Below are 20,899 nucleotides of genomic sequence, written 5' to 3'. Positions count from 1 at the left end.
TTTAGGCCCAAGTGCATTCCCAGAACAAGTTCTAGGTTCTCCCAACAGGGATTAGTGACCAGGGGTTGCCTGGAAGTCATCTAACCAAAGTGTATTGGGTTCCTCCATGGATCCTATATAAATGGCAACCTATACGTGTCCCACAATGGATAAAGAGCAGTCCAAACAGAAACCCCATCACAACCTCTCCAGGAGTCCCAGCGATACGGAGTGTGCCAAATCGAGGTCTGAACTCACCCAAGACGGTGACAGTCAGGCTTAGCTTAAAAGAAAGCAGACAAACCCAGATGTGCCTCCACAATGAATGTGGGGCTCAAAAAGATGGATTACCCATGTGGGCTTGTTTGGGAATCAAGCCCTCAGATTCAGACAAGGTCCAGAAGTAGAAACACAAACTGTCTTGGTCCAGAGGTGCTCATCCCTGGCCCCTAGCTCAAGGTTCCTGAGGACCAAGCTCTGTCCTGGAAGAACTGTGGCCCATAAAGAGAGTCAGGCTTCCCCCCCCTCACATTCTCTGACCTTTCTATGGACACCCTGGAGCCCCTGGGAAAACCACTTAGAGTAAGTTTATTAGGTTTGAGTCAAGTCTAGGGTCTCCCTAAAAGGATGGCACAATAGATAGAGCATTGGGCCTGGAGACCTAAGTACTGGAGTTCAAATCTGGCCTCAGATACTTACCAGCTGTGCAACCCTGGGCAAGTTACTTAATTTCTGTCTGCCTCAGTTTCCTCAGCTGTAAAATGGGGATAATAATGGCACCTACCTCCCAGGATTGTTGTGAGGGTGAAATAAGATAATATTTGTAAAATGCTTTGCAAACCTTAAAGGGCCATAAAAATGCTAATCATATTATTGTTTTAAAGGTATTGGATGAAATATGTAAATCATTTATGGGCTAGATTATTTTCTTTCACTGAAAAAAAAAGCTTAAAACACAAAAGACCAATGAGCATTCATTCATAAAAATTCAAACATGACATAGTAACGCAGAACATCTGTTTTTGATGTCCCGGACCAGTTAACTCCCTCAAAGTCCATGTCTTTTGGCAAGCCAGGCAGGTCTGGGCTCATCTTCTGGAGGGTGGTGGTACTTCTTGAGAAACATTATAGTGATTGCAGGGAACACCACTCATGGTGCTATCAGCGATGGCTCCATGATCTTGGAGCATTCCACTTCTCCATCTCATAAGGTTGCTTCTAAGGCTGGAAATGTACATCTCAGGATCACTGTTTGGTCACCTATGCTCAGGGAAAGAAACACCAAGCAAAAGAGTCAGTCACAGTTTTGAGATCCTGACTCAGGTCCACCTAGAGGAGCACATGGTCTGGGTACCTGGAGGGAGGCACCTCTGCCTCCCTGTCACAGGAAGTCCCAAAGACAGAGCCCCATGCCACCCATTCCAGAGAGAAGAATGAGAAAGTAAGAGCTATTCTCTTTGCTTTTACAGTCTATTGAATGGGCAGCATTATGACACAGTGGTCATTGTTCTCTTTTTTAATTTTGGTTTTCCTAAATGTTTCCCAATTACATGTAAAAAAATTTTAACAATCATTCCGTAAAGTTTTGAGGTCCAAATTCTCTGCCTCCCTCCCACTTCTCCCATCTTCCTTGAGAAGGCAAACGCTTTAATTTAGATTACACAGGTGAGGTCATGTGGCCGACATTCTTTTAAACAGCAGAACCATGGCCCCTAGGTGGCGCCACAGTGTATGCAGTGCCCAGTCTGGAGTCAGACTCATCTGTAAAATGAACTGGAGAAGGAAATGGCACACCACACCAGAATCTTTGCCAAGAAACCCCCAAATGGGGTCATGAAAAGAGTTGGACGTGACTGAAAAAATTGGCTGAATTAGGTGAAGAGGCACCCCTAGGCTCCATGCTAGAAGAAACTTCCTTGCAAGTAAGCTGTCCACAAATGGAATGGGCGGCTTGGAAGGTAGTGAGTCCTCCGTCACTGTAGTCAGACCTGAGCCAGACCATGGAGGAGTATCTGTCAGGGTCTATTATAGTAGGGATTGTTTTTCAGACGTGAGCTACACTGGATAGTCATAAAGGTCCCTTCCAGCTCTCAGATGCCATGACTCTCTGAACCCAAGAGAAGAACTAGACCCCACTTTGTCCCGGTTTCCTAGTCTGTAAAGTAAAATAGCAGAACCGGCCTAGGTCAGAGGAGAACCCTGTAAGGAATGAAGACCATAGTTACCACGGAGCAGTAACTTTAAAGGCCCTAACATCAGCATACTCGACCATATAATTTTAGAGCTGGAAGGGACCTTAGGAATCAGCTAGCCTACCTTCTGTATTTTATATATGGGGAAACTGAGGCCACAGCCAAGGTTACAAACTTGTGAATATCAGATCCCTTCAGGGAGGAGTTTTTGCCCAAGAAAGTTTTGTTTCTCACTTGAAGATGAGGGAGTGACTTCCAGCAAATCCCAGAGCCCTAATCCTCGTTGGGAGAACTCCACATTTTCTCGGTGCTTATTCACAACTAGAGTTTTGCTCTGAGAAGACAAATTTGTGTGTGACCTTGGCTCTGGCCTCAGTTATCTCATCCATCCAGGGTAGGTAATAATAACAAAGTCAGAACTAGAAAACTGGGATCTGGCTCCAATATTCTTCCTCTTTCTTCACACCCCACTGCCCCAAACTAGAATAACAACTACAACAACATTTCACACTGATTACCAGCCCTGGCTGGCAACTTAGTCATTTCAGGGAAATCTCTGAGCTTTAGAAGTGAGCCTTCTTTTTCCTCTTAAGGAGCAAAGTAGATCAGAAGTTGATTACTCCCTAAGTCGGAGTGATGAGACACATAGACAAAGAGTTGGCAAGTCTGAGTTTTGTACTTCCCCTAAAGTGAGCACCAGCTGACTGGCACGAGCTGACCTTGCGCAGTGCGGTCCAGATGGCCAAACGGAGGTATGGTGAAAGACACTGAGCTGAAAAAGATAAAGAGGAGACAAGTTACCAAGTTTAAAAAAACAGCTGGGAAAACCCCCCATAACAATGTTATAACTCAGGTTGAAGAAAGCAGATGAATCTTGACAGGCAATGGGATGGGCAGGCTTGCTCAAGGTTCCCCAGTGAATAAAAGAGCCAGAGTTAGTTAGTGGTGCCTTCCTTTAGTTAATGTTAGGGGAGAGAGAGAGAAAATAACATATATGGTATATAGTGTTAGTATATATATATACATGTAATGTCAGTATATGTATATGTTGGTATATCTATATACAATGTTAGTACATATGTAATGTTAGTTTATGTATGTTAGTGTATATGTATAATATTAGTATATTTATAGCATATATATGCATACACATTACATATTATATATTAACGTTAGCAAGATATACAAACATACATACACACATATGTACTTGTGTATATGTGCACATATAGATGCATGTTCATATCTCAGGCAGGTTTTGAAGCTACCTCTTCCTGACTTCCAAGGCTAGCCCCCTATCCTCTATACCAAGCTGCCTCTCATGTTGAGAACGAGACATTTTGCTTAGAACTTATCTTACTGGTAGCATACCTTTGTTTCTCCGCTAATGTGTTCTGTGTACATATAAAAAAGTCCGCATCCTTCCTGAGCTTTGTGCAGTTCACAAAATATTTCCTAAAGCCTTTCCCAGTCTCCATAATTCTTGTGCCTGCCCTCTGTTAATTACCTCCTGTCTGTTATCTTGTTTATATAATTAATTGCGTGTTGTCTCCCATAGTCTGGGAGCACCTGGAGATTGGGAACTCTCTTTTGCCTCTCTTTGTATCTTCAGTGCTTAGCACAGTGCCTGGCACACAGTGGGTGCTTAATAAGTGCTTATTGACTGACTGCCTAGACTGGAAGGGATGTTAGAGGTTGTCGGCTCTGAGCAGCTCATTTTACAGCTTGCAGAGTCAGGAGTCAATCCCTGGGGTCTCCCCCGGCTCTGGGACAGAGGAAGCCCGAAGGCTGACTGCCTAGCTCGGGCCTCTTAGGAGAGGGTGATGGACGATGGGGAAATGGCCAGCATCCATTCTGCCCATGTTTCCATGAGTGTCCCCGGGGCTGAGGATGATCATGAAGATGTCCCAACAGGGAGTCTGTGCTTGAAAAATCCAGCAAGGAGACTGGGCTCAGGAGACCAGTAGGCCTTTTCAAGGTGTTCTGGTTAGTTAACCTTGAGAAGCAGACAGAAGAGGGAGCCTTCTTGTCTCAAAGTCCTGCGAGAAACCTGGACGCGCATGCTGGCCACTTTTATCCCTGGCCTAGTACGATGGGGGGTCTTTCAAGGATAACACTGATCTGGTCTCCATGTGAAATTCCAGTCTCTGAGCCTGAAGCTCTCACCACCCATGCAGACTTTAAATTAGCCCCCTCCCTTTCTGATTCGTTGGTACCCTGATTCTAAAGTATCAAGGCAAACGACTCATTGTAGGCAAAGCTTTGATGTTTTCCGTTATCTGTCTTCATGACTCTGACTTGAGAGGTTGGTCAGTCAGTTGGACAGTCAGTCAGCAAGTGCCTACTGTGTGCCACTGTGTTATACACCAGAGGGGCTGGTAAATTGTGTGGGGATTAAGGAGCTGCTTATGACTTGGATGTAAAGATCATATGTATTAACTTATTTGGTGGGGCTAGGGAGATTCAGACCTGTGATTTCATCAGTGTGCATGGGGAGCTCCCAGTGTGGAAACTCCCTCTACTAATGCAGATTAGCAACTCAGCAGCAGACCCCTCTCTCACTGCCCCTCCCCCACCAATGAAATCATAGATCCAGGGGCAGCTAGGTGGCTCAGTGGATAGAGCACCAGCCCTGAAGTCAGGACCACCTGAGTTCAAATCCGGCTTCAGACCAAACACTTGACGCGTACTAGCTGTGTGACCCTGAGCAAGTCACTTAACCCCAATTGCCTTAAAAAAAAAAAAGAAATCATAGATCCAGATGAAAGAAATAAAGCAAAGAACTTCTGTTGTGCCTCCCTCGATGAGTGACTGTGAAGCTCAAATGAAATCATGTTTGCAAAGTGCTTTTTAAACAGGAAAATCTACAGTAGTGCCAGACACACTTGCCTAGTCGTTGCTGCAGTGGGTAGAGTGTTGGACCTGGAGGCAGGAAAACCTGAGTTCAAATCCCACCTCAGAAACTTACTAGCACTGTGACCCCTGCCCCTTGCAAATCAGTTAGCTTCTCAGCCTCAGTTTCCTCATTTACTAAATGGCAGAAATAATAGCTCCTCCCTCCTCACATGGTGATTGTGAGGATCTATTCGGAAGAGGTATGTAAGGCACTTTGCAAACTTTTGTGAAGTGATCTTCATGAGTGCTCACTGTTATTATTATTCTGGGAAAGCTGGAGCGATGGGGTCCTGGGGAATCAGAGGGGGCCTGCTTTCTAAGAAGTGACCTTGGGCACCTTTCGGGGAGGCCAGAGCCTCAGCTTGAGGTGCTTCACTTGTCAGGGGAGGAGAAGAGGGCAGTGAGCCACATGCAGTGATGACGCTCTGTGCTCTGGGAATATGCAAATGGACGAAAGATTCATTTGCAGAATATTTTTAGCAAAGTGTTAGTTCCAGTGTCCTGGAGGATTTCTCGCAGTTATCAATATTCTGCATCCCTGAGGATTCACTTGCATGTCACCAGCCTCGCTCTCTCCTTCCAGCTGCAAGGCCACGGGTGTGTCCTTTAGCGCGCACAGGAGCCGCCCTTAGGAAGGTAGAGACAGAGCTGAGGAGTCTGCACGGGCTTGGGTCCGGGGAAACCTCTGCTGGGTTTCCAGTGACCTGGAATTAGAGGCAAAAGTGTAAGAGAGGTCACCAGGCAGGGAACCTGGGTTCCGGTCCCACTCGCGGCATAAGCTGGTGGCATGACCTTGGGCAAGTCACTTCCTTTCTTCTCCTCACTCCTTTCCTTCTTTTCCTGCTTGTCTCCCTCTGCTCTTCCTCTTCTTTTTAAAAATTTCACTGATGCCATTTGTGCTTTATTTGTGGTCGACTCTCTGTGTTCCCATTTGGAGTTTTCTTGGCAACGTTCTGGGTTTGCCATTTCCTTCTTCAGATCACTTTACAGATGAGGAAACTGAGGCACAGAGAGTAAAGTGACTTGCCCATAGTCACACAGCTAGTAAGTGTCTGAGGCTGGATGTGAACTTGGGAAGATGAGTCTTCCTGGCTCCAGGCCCAGTGTTCTATGCCCTATGGCACCACTTAGCTTCCCATTTGTGTGTTATACCACTATTATTATCTCCTGACTGCCCAGAGTACCTACACGATGCTGTTTGGCATTCAGATCTCTTCACAACCTGGCCCCTTCCCACCCGTCCAGCCTTCTGACCATTCTTCCCTCTCCATACAACTCTATGACCGAGCAACTCTGTTATTCCTCAAACATTGCAGCCCATCTTCCACCTCTGTGCCTTTGCACTGGCTGTTCCCAGTACCTGGCATGCTCTCCCTTCTCACCTCAGCATCTTAGTTTCCCTGATTTCTTTCTAGACTCTGCCCAAATCCTCCCTTCTTCAAGAATGTTCTCAAATCCCCTGACCCCCCGAGCTGCTAGTGCCTACCCATCTGAGATAGCATAGCCTTCCTCTGCTCTGTATACATCTATACAACCCTAGGAAGGAGGTGCCATTATCCCCCTTTCACAGATGAGAAACCTGAAGCAGACAGAGGTGAAGTGAATTTCCCAGGGTCCCACACCTAGTAAATATCTGAGGCCAGATTTGAATTCAGGTCTCCCTGACTCTAGGCCAGTGCTCTATTTGCCATGTTTGATACAACCTCATTCTTTAGGCAGCGGCCAGGAGTTCACTATGTTCTGGTGATGAAACACATGTCTTCCAGCAAGAGCCTATGATGCATGCCTGGCTCCATAGGGGGCCCCTTTCTGACATGAGCCCACTCCCTGGACCAGGAAGGTAGACCCAACTGGTCAGCTCTTTTATGATCAGTCCCCCACTACACAAGCTCCCTTCTTCCCACCTTAGAAGGAGTTTCCTTTTGCCTCTGACAATAAGATTACAAAGATCCTTGGGCTGCCCCGGTGTCTTAAGTTGCCTGTACCCTTTGACCTAGCAGTACCACTATTGGGTCTGTTTCCCAAGGTGATCAGGAAAAAGGAAAATATATATTCTAAAATATTTATGGCAGTCTCTTTGTGGTGGCAAAGAACTGGAAATTGAGGGGATGCCCAACAATAGGGGAATGGCTGAACAATTGTGATTGATTGTGATGGAGTACTACTGTGCTATAAGAAATGATGAGCTCAGTGATTTTAGAAAAACATGGAAAGACTTGCACGAAATAATGAAGAGTGAAATAAGCAGAACTGAGAGACCACTGTATACAGTAACAGCAATATTGCTTTAAGAATACCTTTCAGCAACTAAGTCATTCTGACTAGTATAGATACCCAAATTAACTACAAAGATCTTATGAAAGAAGATGCTATCTGCACCAGAGAAAGAACTGACATCGTGTGTGTGTGTGTGTACACACACACATATTTGTATCTAATGATAGCCATCTGGGGGGGAGAAGGGAAAAAAGAAAGTTGCTCAATAACTTTGTTGCATATTTAAAAGAATTAGGGGCAGCTAGGTGGCGCAGTGGATAGAGCACCGGCCCTGAAGTCAGGAGGACCTGAGTTCAAATCCGGCCTCAGACCAAACACTAGCTGTGTGACCCTGGGCAAGTCACTTAACCTCAGTTGCTTAAAAGAAAAAAAGAATAGCAAGTTGTACATGATAGATCTGCAGTTTCAGGTGGAGAGAGACAGAGAGATTGAGATTCCAGTATCGTCCAGGGGCTCTACCTTATCTGATGAATGTGGTTGTCCATGCCATGCTTTTAAGCATGTCCCTAGGGCATCGATTTCAACCCAAGACCAGCTTCAATACTAATCTCCAGATGTCTTCCTCTTAGAATGACTATCGGAAGCTCTCCATGCAATGCAAAGACTTCGTGGTGGGTGTGCTAGACCTATGCCGAGACTCTGAAGAGGTTGAGGCCATCCTCAATGGAGACGTGGATTCAGTGGAGCCAGTAGCTGGGCAGCGCCATAGAGCGTCCCTGAGTCGTGTAAAGCTAGCCATCAAGTATGAAGTAAAAAAGGTGAGTGGGCAACGAGTACCTTGCCAGCCAGCACCATGTTGAAGCATCATCTGGTGCTCATGCCGTGAATACCAGTGGACTTACAATGAAATAAAAGAAATATTGGGAGCAATTAGTGAAAGAAGGAATAGTTTCCTTTCTATTGAAAGGCTTGAATAGATAGCATCTTGGGGTCAAGAAGGTCTAGCTTCAAGTCCGGCTTTTAACGCACATGGTTGTGTGACCATGGAAGGTCATTTAATATCTCAATGCCCCAGGAAATTCCCTAAGGCTACCAGTTACAGATTAGTTGCCCATCTGCATTGGTAGAAGGAGATTCCATCCTGGAAGTTCCTTCACAATGATTAAATTACAGGGATGCTCCCCCCGCCAAATTGTCACTCTGTAGACAACCTGGTAATGATATTAGTAAATTCTAGCTATGTTATTAATATTAATATTACTATCAATTAGTAACTAATATTAATAATATTACTGATGAACCTCCAAGCCCAGTGAGAGTGGCTGGTCCTAAGCCAACAAACCTGGGTCCCTAAGTCCTTCTGCTTGGTAGATCCTGCCAAATCTTCCACTCTGTCAGCGTCCCCTTCAGAGCCTCGGCCCCCTCCACACCACAGTTGGCTGCTGGCCTTCCTTCTCAGAGAGGACTAAAATGACATCACTACGTTAGAGTCAAGTTATGGCGTGTCTGACTGTGGCTGAACAGACCAATGAGAGCTCGGAATGCTCTCCCCCAGCCCTGGCACCAGAGGAGGATGTTGGCAGGACTGTATGATCTGCTGAAAAGAATTATTGTGATATTTCATTATGGTAGAAAGCCATCTGAGGATTTGGGGATGGTGAGCTCGGAGAACAGAAAACTGAAGGTGGGGGTGGGGGACATGATAGTTGTGTTCAAGTCTTGGAAGGACTTTTATGTGGAAGAGAGATACTGTGTTTGGTCCCGAGACCCAAAATAGGAGCACTTGAGAGACATTGCAAAGGGGAGAATTTAGACTCAAGGTCAGGCAAGCTTCCTGAGAGTCAGAATTATTCAAAATGGATCACAGTGGCTTGGGTGGTGGTGGGGTCTCCATTGCTAAAGGCCTTTTGAAAGACTACTTATCAAGAATGTTGAGGGGGCAGCTAGGTGGTGCAGTAGATAGAGCACCAGCCATGAAGTCAGGAGGACCTGAGTTCAAATCCAGCCTCAGACCAAACACTTGACACTAGCTGTGTGACCCTGGGCAAGTCACTTAACCTGCACTGCAAAAAAAAAAAGAATGTTGGGGATCCTTTCCAGGCCTAAAATTCTGTAATTCTTTTTTAAAAAATTATTTTATTTGATCTTATTTTTAATTCTGTAATTCTATGAACTCAACTCTTAAAATCCCTCAAGTAACTGGACGTTTTTCTGTGCTGTAGAAGAGAGTGAAAACGTTCTCCCTTGGATCAGGGGATCAGAGAGGAAATCAGAGGGAAAATCAGATTCTATCAGAAACAGCTTAAAGACGTGTCCTTGGAGTGGTGCCCTTAGATTAGTGTATATTAAGCTCCTACTATGAGCCAAGCATTTGACCAAGTGCTTTATTAATATGATATTTGATCCTCACAACGTCTCTGAGAGGCAGGCGCTGTTATAATCCTCATTTTATAGTTGAGGAAGTTGAGGCAGGTAGCTGTTAAGTTACTTGCCCAGAGTCACACAAGTGTCTTAGGCTGGATTTGAATCTAGGTCTTCCTGACTCTATTCACTGCCTCCTAGCTGCCTATTAGAAGTATTTCCTTCCATCAAATCTGGTTCTGCCTCCCAACAATATCTACCTATTGTTGCTAATTCTGCCTTCTCGAACCAAGTGGAACAATCTGTTTTTCCCTCTTTATCAGTCCTCTAAGCACTCAAAGACAGCTTTCATGGCTTGCCGAGGCTTTTCTAGGCTAAATATTCTGCAATCTTTCCACCTTTCCTTCCATGGCACTCTCTCAGGGTTCTCCATCATCCTCATCATGTCTGCCCTCCTTGGGATGCTCTTATCAATGTCCTTCCTAAAATGTGGGCCCCAGAATGTGATACCGTGCTGCAGAGGTGGTCCAGCCAGGCTGAGGACCATGGGGTGATGAGCAGCCTCATTCTGGATACTGTCAATCTCTCAATGATGCCTTGGAAGGCACTCACTGGGGGCTCTCATTTCACTCAACTGACTTGTCTACAACTCTCAGACCTTTCTCAGAGCAGCTGTTGCCCAGTCATGCCTTCCTCCAATTTTTGGATTCAATGAGTCTGTGAAGGCATTCAGCTTGTGGTGTAGACCCTCTGTGGAAAAGGGTTATGGAAGGGCACAGATAAGAACGCATGGGATGAGGAGGTTTCAGTCTATACCAGTGGACAGAGTATCTACACTGCTGAACTCATGGATCCATAGAAACCTTTTATATTTCAGTCAACATGAACAGTGACTTTGGAATGCTAAGGGAAGCAGCATGGATAATGGATAATGGAATGAGCATTAGATTAGAATCCAAAAGATGTGGGTTCTATTCCCAGCTCTATCACTTTTTGGCAGTGTGGCTTAGTGGGTCAGGAGCTGGCCTTGGAGTGAGGAAGCCCTGGGGTCAAGTCCCACCTTGGATACATCCTGGCTGTGTGACCCTGGGCAAGTCATTGAACCCCTCACTGCTCTAGGCAACTCTCTAAGAGTATGTAAGTTGCTGTGAAAGACTTGGCTACTCTGCTCGATACAGTGAGCCAAGACAGTTCTGAAGGACTCATGATGAAAAATGCTGTCTACCTCCAGAAAGAGAACTGATGAATGCTGAGTGAAGGCAACATGGGTAATAGGGAATGTTGTTTGTTTGTTTGTTTGTTTGTTTGGTGAGGCAGTTGGGGTTAAGTGATTTGCCCGAAGTGTCTGAGGCCAGATTTGAACTCAGGTCCTCCTGACTCCAAGGCTGGAGCTCTATCCACTGCGCCACCTGGCTGCCTCGGGAATTTTTTTTTAATGATTTCACAGTATAATTGCACAATTTTGCATGATTTCACATGTATAATTGATATCACATTGCTTGCTTTCTCAATGGGTAGGGGAGGAGTGAGGGAGAGAATTTGGAGCTCAAAATTTTTTTTAAATATTAAAAATAAATAATAAGTTTGTTTAAAAAAAAGCCTGCTGATCCTGGGTTGGGGCAGAGGCAATGACTGATTTTTAATTCAGTGATAACTAGTGCCGATCAAGGCTTACATTTCCCTGTCAGGACGTTGGAGAGCTCTCTATCCAGTGTTCCATGACTTTCATGAAACTGAATTATCATGTTGTTGAACAGGTTATGACTTACATATTGAAGATGACGCCTGCAGTTTGGGAGGAAAGAACATGATCTGGGGGTTCTTTTTAAGATTTTGTGCTCGTGTCATGCTTTGAGGTTTACAGAGAACTTTCCCCCCAACAAGCCTGAGAGCTCAAGGATAAGAAAAGTTTCAGCCTCATTTTACAAATGAGGGAACTTAGGCTGAACAAGGTGAATCACCTTGGCCCCAGCCACACAGCTATCACGTATCAGAGCTGCATCTCGAACTCAGGTCTTCTAATTCAGATACTAGGGCCTGGGCCTTCTGCCCTGCTGCCTCTCTGTTACACACAGTGATTAGTTTGAGAAGTAATGATTCCATCTGGTGTATCCTAGAGCCGAGGGCTTTGTAACTATTTAGAGAAGCATTCAACAAAAAGAAAGAAAATGAGAAAATGATTTTCCTTCTGAGACTTTTAAATCTGCAAGCTGGATTTTGGTATTAACTTCATAAGTAGGAGTAAGTAACTTAGACAATTAGTCAGATTTATTAAGACCTCCCCTGTGTTAAGCACTGTACTGGGCATGGCAGTGTGGAGATAGAAGTCAAAAAATCCCTGCTTTCCAGGAATTAATTCTCTCTGTCTCTCTGTCTCTCTGTCTCTCTGTCTCTGTCTCTCTGTCTCTGTCTCTCTGTCTCTCTCTCTCTGTCTCTCTCTCTCTCTCTCTCTCTCTCTCTCTCTCTCTCTCTCTCTTTTTTCTCTCTCTCTTTCATCCCCCATATGAAGCATATGTAATTTCCCTCCAGCCTGCTACTTGACTTCTTACAATATCATTCTCATGATCTCAAATTCTAGGGTAATTCAGGGGTAATCAAAAATATCCCCCTGGAAATATAAAAAAAATCAGTAGAAGGTTTAGATATTTCTTTATTAACTACTAAAGTTATATATCTTATTAATTAATCAACTAGCTTGGCACTTTCCTAGTTTGTTAAACATCATTTATTTAATAGATAATAAATTAAACATTATTTCTTTAGTAAATAAAAGAAATTTCTTTTCCTGTAATTGGTTATTCATCCTTCTATATATATCAAAACTCTTTATTGCTATGGTACATGGTAAATACATATTAAAGTAACTGGTACTCAGTTAATTAATAAGGTAACCAATAATAACACAAGGACAACTGCAGTGTGTAGAGAAAGGTCACAGCCAAAGTCACCTTTGGTCATCACGACAACTACTGACTTCTCACTTCTACAACCCAGTCCTAGAATTCTGTTGTCTCAAGATAGCAAATCTCTTCTCAAGAATTCTGTGCATCCTTTTTGTGAGACAAAAGTTAAAATAATTCTCTAAAGAAAGAAGTCCTCTCTATCCTTTGTTTACTGTAGCTCACTCAATCTCTTTCCAGTGGAGACAGGAAAAGTTCCTTCATCCTTCTTTATTCCTCATCACATTTTCTTCATAATGTTTTCACCATATTAAAGGTTAACAATTCTCAATAAATGCTTTTGACTTGCCTAATCTTCAGTCGCTTCCTCCCTATCATGCATGTGTCTCCTCATCCTTAGAAAACCTTTACTTGAGCTGGCCATCTTTGGTACTTATCCTCCTCTGTCCTCTTTTTCTCTGCTACACTTCCTTTTTTGGGGGGTGGGGGTGGTTAGGCAATAAGGTTAAGTGACTTGCCCAGATTCACACAGCTAGTGAGTGTTATGTGTCTAAGGCTGGATTTGAACTTAGGTCCTTCTGAATCCAGGGCCAGTGCTCTATCCACTGTGCCATCTAGCTGCCCCCAACAATTCTCCCAAGAAAGTTTTTCCTCATTCATTCATTCATTCTCTCTCTCTCTCTCTCTCTCTCTCTCTCTCTCTCTCTCTCTCTCTCCCTCTCTCTCCCTCCCTCCCTCCCTCTCTCTTCCATGCTTTTACTCAAACCTCACCATTAACTATCTCTTCCCAATGCCTCTGTAGAATCCCACCTCACAATTCAACTCTTTACTCTCTAAGCTTCCGTGATGCCTAAAGAGACAGTCCCAGATTATTCTGTTGGGGCTGGGAAAGGTTTCTTCATAAAGATGATACCTGAGCTGAGTGTTGAAGGAAAACAGGAACTCCCAAGTGGCATAGTTGGGATGGAGAGCTGAAGTATTCTGGGCATAGAGAATGACCAGTGCTAAGTCACAGAGATGGGAAATGGGGCACTGCTCGCGAAGGACAGCAAGTCTTGGAGGATGTCTGGAGCGTCCAGGATGGAAGGGAGCAACAACTGTTGGGAAGAGGGTGCAGAGGCAGGTGGGGAAGAGCTTTATATGCCAAGCAGAGGACTTCATTCCTGGTCCTAGAGGGAACAGGGAGCCAGTGTAGTTTATTGAGGAAAGGGTGGCGTGGTTGTGCCAAAGCTTTTGGAAAATCTCTGGTGTGAGGACGGGGGATGGATTGAGAAGAAGGGAGAGATTTGAGGCAGGGAGACCGATTGAGAAGGGAAAGGGAAGCAAGGAAAGAGAAGAGGAGAGGAGGAAAGGGAAAGGAAGGCCAGGGAAGGGAAGGCCAAGTAAGGTGAGGGAAGGGAAGGCCAGGGAAGGGAAGGGAAGAGAAGGCCAAGGAAGGTGAGGGAAGGGAAGGCCAAGAAAGGTGAGGGAAGGGAAGGGAAGGCCAAGGAAGGTGAGGGAAGGTCAATGGATTTGACCATCAAGAATTCATTGGTGACTTCAGAAAGGATAGTTTAAATTGGATGGTGAGGGTGGAAGATGTGTAGTTAGGTTAGAAGAAATTAAGAGTAGAGGAATCAAAAGCACCAAGTAGAGATGGCTTTAACACATTAAAATATTTTTTCTTCAGACATGCTCCATCGATACTGGAATGTTCTCATTAGCCTTTGGGTTTGCTGAGAGAACAGGGACTGTTTTTTGTCTTTGTATCCCTAGCACTTAGAACGATGTCTGGCATACATTTGGCATTTAGTAAATGCTAGCTGACTGATTGAATTACTACTGTTTCTGATTAAGAGCAGAGAAGCTATTACTTGAAGTTAGCTCTCAGAGACAACACTGACTTCTTACAGTTAGGTGATATTGAAAGAAGAGAGACCAGGGTGAGGTTAAAACAGAAGACCTCAGGGCAGCTAGGTAGCACAGTGAATAGAGCACCGGCCCGGAAGTCAGGAGGACCTGAGTTCAAATCCAGCCTCAGACCAAACATTTGACACTTACTAGCTGTGTGACCCTGGGCAAGTCACTTAACTCCAATTGCCTAAATAAGTAAATAAATAAAAGCAAAATACCTCATCCCATCTGGCAGCAGTGGGCAGGGAGGCAGAGTAGTGCCCTTATGAAGGCTAGATAGATGCCTTGGAGCCAAGCCGGAAGGAGGAGGCTGCTGGGTGACTTGGGCCAAGGTGAACTTGAAGCTCTGCTCTGTGGGCTTGCTCATCCTTTGTTCATCTACAGAATGGAACCTCGGGTTAGATACTGATTGTTTAAAATAGCATCTATATGGTGCTATAAGGTTTGCAAAGTATTTCCCAGTGTTATCTCCCTCGATCCTCACAACAACCCTGGGAGGTAGGTGCTATTTTCATCTTTGTTTTACATGCGGGGAAACCAAGGCAGACAAACTAAATGACGTGCCCAGAGTCATACAGCTCGGAAACCTCTGAGGCTAGATTTGAACTCAGGTCTTCCTGGCTCCAGGTCTGTCCGCTGCACCATCCAGCTGCTTTGATGTCTCTTCAGTCTAGGAGAGGAAAGAGACCATTTCCAGTTATTCTTTCAGTGGCGTTCATTCCAGATCCTCACTTACTCATAAGCCTTCACTCGTATGTGCACAGAAGGCACAGCATGGCGCAATGAGTGGACCAGATGTAGGTCTTAGAAGCAGGGTGGCCCAAGTTCCACTTCTATCTCTGACGCTTATTGGCTATATAACCATGGATGAGTTAACTTCTCAGTCTTCTCATTTGAAAAATGGGGATAAGACCAATACTACATACCTCATACACTTGTAAGACTCAAATGAGCGAATATGTGTAAAACTCTTTATAAACCTTAAAGCACTAAGCAAATTTTCGAGAGAGTGCTACAAAAATGACTTACTGTTATGTTTTTATCTCTGATGAATGTAAGCATCTTAATAGTACCACAATGACCATAAGTGGAAATATACCCATTGGCAGGTATGTTTATCTATTTGTAAATAGTAAAATAATTTGGAAAATTACTTAGGGTAATCAATGCCATTAATTCTGTCATGATTAAAGCAATGTCATTACTTAGCCAAGTCAGAGTCCATTTTCCTTTTTAAAAACATTAGTTTTTGGGGCAGCTAGGTGGCCCAGTGGATAGAGCACCAGCCCTGAAGTCAGAAGGACCTGAGTTCAAGTCTGGCCTCAGACCAAACACTTGACACTTACTAGCTGTGTGACCCTGGTCAAGTCACTTAACCCGTATTGCCTAAAAACAAAACAAAACAAAACATTAGTTTTCCTTTCAGAGTTACAGCATAATAAGAGTTAGGGCTGGGTGAGATTTTATTGACCAAGTTCTGTCCCCTCATTTTGCATAGGGGGAAATTGAGCCCCAAAGAAATGAAGTGGTTTTCCTAGGGTCACAGAGAAAGTGGTAAAGCCCAGGTGTTCTGACAAAGGCAGCTTGCTGGCGCAGTGGATAGAGAACTGGACCTGGAGTCATGAAGAGCTGCGTTCAAATTTGGCCTCAGACATTTCTTACTTGTGTGACCCTGAACCAACCACTTAATCTCTGCCTGCCTCAGTTTCCTCAACTGTAAAGTGTGAATGATAACAACACCTACCTCCCAGAATTGATATGAAAATCAAATGAGAGCATGCTTTACAATTCTTAAGCTTTATAGAAATGCTAGTTATTATTCCTAAAAGTCCAGGGTGCTGTTGAGTCTTCTGGAGGTTATTGGAGTAAAGATCTTTAGTGCTGAATGTTTCAAGAGGATTCTGAGAAGCACATTTATCTGAGAGTGGGTACATGTTTTGTTTTTAATGTGGAAGCTTTCCATGATATAATTATGATTAGCCGCCCAAATAAGCCAACCTCCAGGGACTCAATGAAATCTTCATTTAATTCAGTTTAATTCCATTCATGGAATTCACCTGAAGAAATTAGGTAATGGCTCTGAAAGCAATATGACACATAACCCAGAGCCAGAGAGCTGGAGCTAGAAGGGACTTTGGGGCTATCTAATCTAACTCCTAATTTTGTGAGTGAGGAAACTGAGGCTCAGGAAAGTAGATGTCTCGTTTAAGATCATGTAGTTAATACACACCAGAGATGGGACTTGAACTCAGAGCCATTATGTGGATTTTTGACAGAACCACTAGTGATGTATGTTTCCTTCAGCATTTGGATATGTTTCCCACAAAAATGGTTTGATGATCTCAACAGAGGGGTCCTCCACCACTCGTGCTAATCTCAGCCCATCCAAAGCTCTCTCTGTGTGTTTCTTGCCCATAGATCTTCCCATAAAGCCTTTGCGGGAGATATGCCTAATGGGCTGGAGGCCGTCCTCTAGTCTAGGTCATCAAATGTGCCATGGATTGCAGGGCAGCCCTGGAGCTGTCCAGCTCTTGTGTGATCTCCAGCCTTCACTCCGTGGCTGGTCCGTCTCCTTTTATGACTGTGCATTTCCTGGGTGCCATCTTTGAATGCCACTTCTTGGGCGTAAGTGATATTTTATAAGATGCTATGGCCTGCTCTCGTCTGTGTCTGCCTCGCTAGTGACCTTTGCATGTCCCACAGTTCTGGTTCTTTGTTGTGCCCCATGATTCACAGCCATGTGCCATGACGGGTGTGAGCAGGCTGCAACACAGAACCAATGAGAAACTTCTAAGAATAGGGACAAACAAGAAAGGAACTGGGACATGGCGTGGCTGACAGAGGCGGATAGCCAGTGAGCTCCACTAGGCCCTCATGATGTCAGGAGAAAGCAGGAAGGTCTCTAACACAGTGGATAGCCCCCTTGCTGAGCGTCTTCCCTAATGTTATTTCTGCTGATAAAACCGTAAGTGTTTCTGATCTTGAACTTTTTGGCCCCATGGGGTTCAGGGGGAAGAGCACTAGAGTAGTGGACTGGGGTCCAAATTCTGCCTCTGACCCTCACTATCTGTGTGACCTTGGGCAAGTCACTTAGTCTCTCTCTGGCCCTCAGTTTCCTCATTTGTAAAGAGATGAGGTCATACTAGTTGGCCTCTAACATCCCTTCCAGCTCTGTCTGTGACTGTAAGCCTAAGACTTTCCCAAGGCAAATACTCTTTAAAAAATCAATAAACAAGGGGCAGCTAGGTGGTACAGTGGATAGAGCACTGGCCCTGGATTCAGGAGGACCTGAGTTCAAATCTGGCCTCAGACACATAACACTTACTAGCTGTGTGACTCTGGGCGAGTCACTTAACCCCATTGCCTAGCCAAAAAAAAAAATCAATAAACATAAATACAAGTGGGTCTTATATTCCCTCTATCAGTGATTCTCCATCAGTGGATGGTTCCTTATAGTCATATAGAGTTGGGGGAAGGAGTTATATTAAAAAGAGAAAAGACTTTGAATACAAGCTCAGCTGTATTCTTTTCTGTGGGTCTGCTAGCCAAGGACCAGAATATATCCCGAGAGGCCCCTTATTTCTATTGAGGCTGGCCGCCAGGTAATGATTCTCCTTTGGCCATAAACACTCACCAAGCTGTGTGCTGAGGCTCAGAAGGGGTCGGAATCTGCAATGGTGGAGGGCATGCCCACACCAGTAGCATCGTGGATCCCTGAAGTATTGAAGGTGATTTGTTCATGTAAGAGAAATGGGCAACTCTAATGAGAAGCTTCCACTCCTGGGGTCCTGAAGAGGCCACTGGGTCTCCGGGCCCTCAGTGCACACGTGCGTTCGATATTTGTCCAGCTCTGACCTTGACTCTGTAACACGTCTTTGCTTCTGTTTATCTGCAGTTTGTGGCTCACCCCAACTGTCAGCAGCAGCTTTTGACCATCTGGTACGAGAACCTCTCAGGACTGCGGGAACAGGCCGTCGCAATCAAGTGTCTGGTGGTGCTGGTCGTGGCCTTGGGGTTGCCGTTCCTGGCCCTTGGCTACTGGATCGCCCCTTGTAGCAGGGTACCGACTGCTTTAATGTCCTAGGATGCTGGTTCAAGATGTCCCTTAGGGAGTTGGGGTGTGTGAGTGTGTGTGGGTGTGTGTGCTAAGCAGGCTTCCTGCAATTGAGTATTATCTTCTCTATCCCATTCACTGTTGTTGGTTGTTTTTTTTGTTGTTGTTCTGCTTTCTTTTATTTCTTCATTTTTCAAAGCACAGAAACTTTTTATTCTTTTTTTTTCAGTTCCAAATTCATTCTCTCTCTCTCTCTCTCTCTCTCTCTCTCTGTCTCTCTCTCTCCCCCCCCTTCCCCCTTCCTCCCTCCCCCCTCCTCAACCCTCCCGAATGAGAAGTCAAGAAAGAAACCAAAACCTATTGCAGATATGTATAGTAATGGAAAACAAATTTCTACATTAGCCATTTTGGAAGGAAGGAAGGAAAGCAGGCAGGCTGGGAGAATGACCTGGAGAGGAGGTAATGCCATGGCTGCACCAAGATCAGATGGGCACCTGGCAAAGACGTTGAAGGCAGGATATACCCAAGTCTGGTCGCACTGAAGGTCTCTGACAAGCCTAGGGAGGCCATGCTGATCATATAGGCAGGGTCTACAAGAAGGTAATAAATGATGACCACCCAGAGGGAGGTCAGAAATTGGCCTACAGAGCTCACTTCTGTCTCGAAATCCAAACCTCTGGTTTCATTAAGATCCGTGGGTATTTTGGGCCAACTAGGTCAATGGCACTCCCAGATTCTGAGCTAGCCTTCGTTTCTTATTGTTTTCTTTCTCATAGAAACTTTTCTTTAGGCAATTGGGATTCAGTGACTTGCCCAGGGTCACACCGCTAGTAAGTGTCATGTGTCTCATAGAAGCTTTTTAAGAACAGCCTAGTTACATACTGAGGATGTCCTAGCACAATGCTAGGCACAAGCACATAGGAGCATTTAATAAATGCTTGTTTCCTTGCTAGAGGCGAGCCAGAGATCAGCAGCTAGGTATCATAATAGATAGGATACAAGCTTCAGCGTCAAAGAAGACGTGGGTTCAGATCTTTCCTCAGACACTTAGTAGCTGGGCAGCTAGGTTGCGCAGTGCATACAAGCACTGGCCTTCAAGTCAGGAGGACCTGAGTTCAAATCCAGCCTCAGACCAAACACTTGACACTTATTAGCTGTGTGACCCTGGGCAAGTCACTTAACCACAATTGCCTTAAAAAAAACCCAACCCTCAGACACTTAGTAGTTGTGTGACCCTAGACAAGTTACTTCACCTCTCTCAGACTCAGTTTCCTTATCTGTAAAAAGGGAACCATAGTGGCACCTATATCACTGGGTTATGGTGGACAAATGAATACTTTTACTTACAAGTAATACTTGTAAGCCACTTTGCAAACTCGGAAGTACTATGTCAGTGTTAGCTATTATGACTAGTGATAATATCCTGTGAGAGGAAAGCAGACCAGCTTCTGCCACCATTTTCTGGTGTTTTCTTAACCATTGAGCCAGCTATTGAACATTATGCAGATACTCACTAGAACTTGATTTGGGGGCTTTAGGAGCTACGGCTGAATCCTCGTTTCCTAAGTTCCAAAAAGTGCTAAGTAAATGTTGTGGAACTGAATTAGAAGTTATTTTTAGTCTGCTGGGGGATTTCTACAGTCCCTTTGTGATGCAGGCATCCTCAGCATTGGAGCAATCAATCAATGAACATTTATTAAGCGCTTACCAAGTGGGGCCACTGCGCTAAAAGCTGGGAGAGCTGACCTTGGTGACCAACCGGGAAAAGATCATATCCTAAAAATGGGGGTGACAGCGGTACTTCTCCTCCTAGGCTTTTCAGAAACCGACTTTTCATGGTAATCTTCTATTGTGATAGGTGTTACCCCATACTCTATTCTGAAATGCATTTGCAGGTGTTTCATACAATCAGGATTTTGAACTAGAAGGGACCCTACCACATCATTGAACTTACTGGCTGCGTGAACATGGGCAAGTAACTGAACCCCCCTGAGCCTCAGTCTTCTCACCTGTAAAATGGACATAATAAGACTTGTAGACACTTAGCTATGTGACCCTAGGCAAGTCACTTTCCTCTCAGCCTCATTTTACTCATCTATGAAATAGGGCTAATAATAGCACCTACTTTATCTCACAGGTTGTGGTGATAGTCAAAGGAGATAAGCTCTTTGAAAACTTAAAACACTGTAAAATGATAGCTATGAGTATTGGGGTCTTATGATGATAGAATTAGGAGTGGAAGGGACCTTAGAGCCACTCTAATCCCCTCATTTTACAGGGAGGGACAAGTTCAGAGAAGGACAGACACTTGCCGAAGGTCACACGGACAGGCAGTGACTGAGCCGAGATTCAAACCTCCGTCTTCTGACTTCAGACCATCCTTGGTCTTCCTGTTGTCATGTTGTCAT

At 44.7% G+C, this 20,899-nt stretch overlaps 1 protein-coding gene across 1 annotated transcript in view; it reads left to right on the top strand.

Moving 5' to 3' along the window:
* Positions 1-20,899, top strand: part of TRPC3 (transient receptor potential cation channel subfamily C member 3) — an 81,309-nt gene that overhangs the window by 20,197 nt on the left and 40,213 nt on the right. Inside the window, exons 3-4 of the mRNA XM_021008353.2 lie at positions 7,913-8,101; positions 18,333-18,497. Coding sequence (XP_020864012.1) covers positions 7,913-8,101; positions 18,333-18,497 — 354 coding nt within the window. The remainder of the gene's footprint in view (positions 1-7,912; positions 8,102-18,332; positions 18,498-20,899) is intronic.

The sequence above is a fragment of the Phascolarctos cinereus genome, unplaced genomic scaffold (genome assembly GCF_003287225.1).
Source record: "Phascolarctos cinereus isolate Bilbo 61053 unplaced genomic scaffold, phaCin_HiC Scaffold_9;HRSCAF=440, whole genome shotgun sequence".
Classification (NCBI taxonomy): Eukaryota; Metazoa; Chordata; class Mammalia; order Diprotodontia; family Phascolarctidae; genus Phascolarctos; species Phascolarctos cinereus.
Note: the sequence above shows the minus strand (reverse complement) of the source record. Positions and strands in the feature narration are given on the sequence as shown.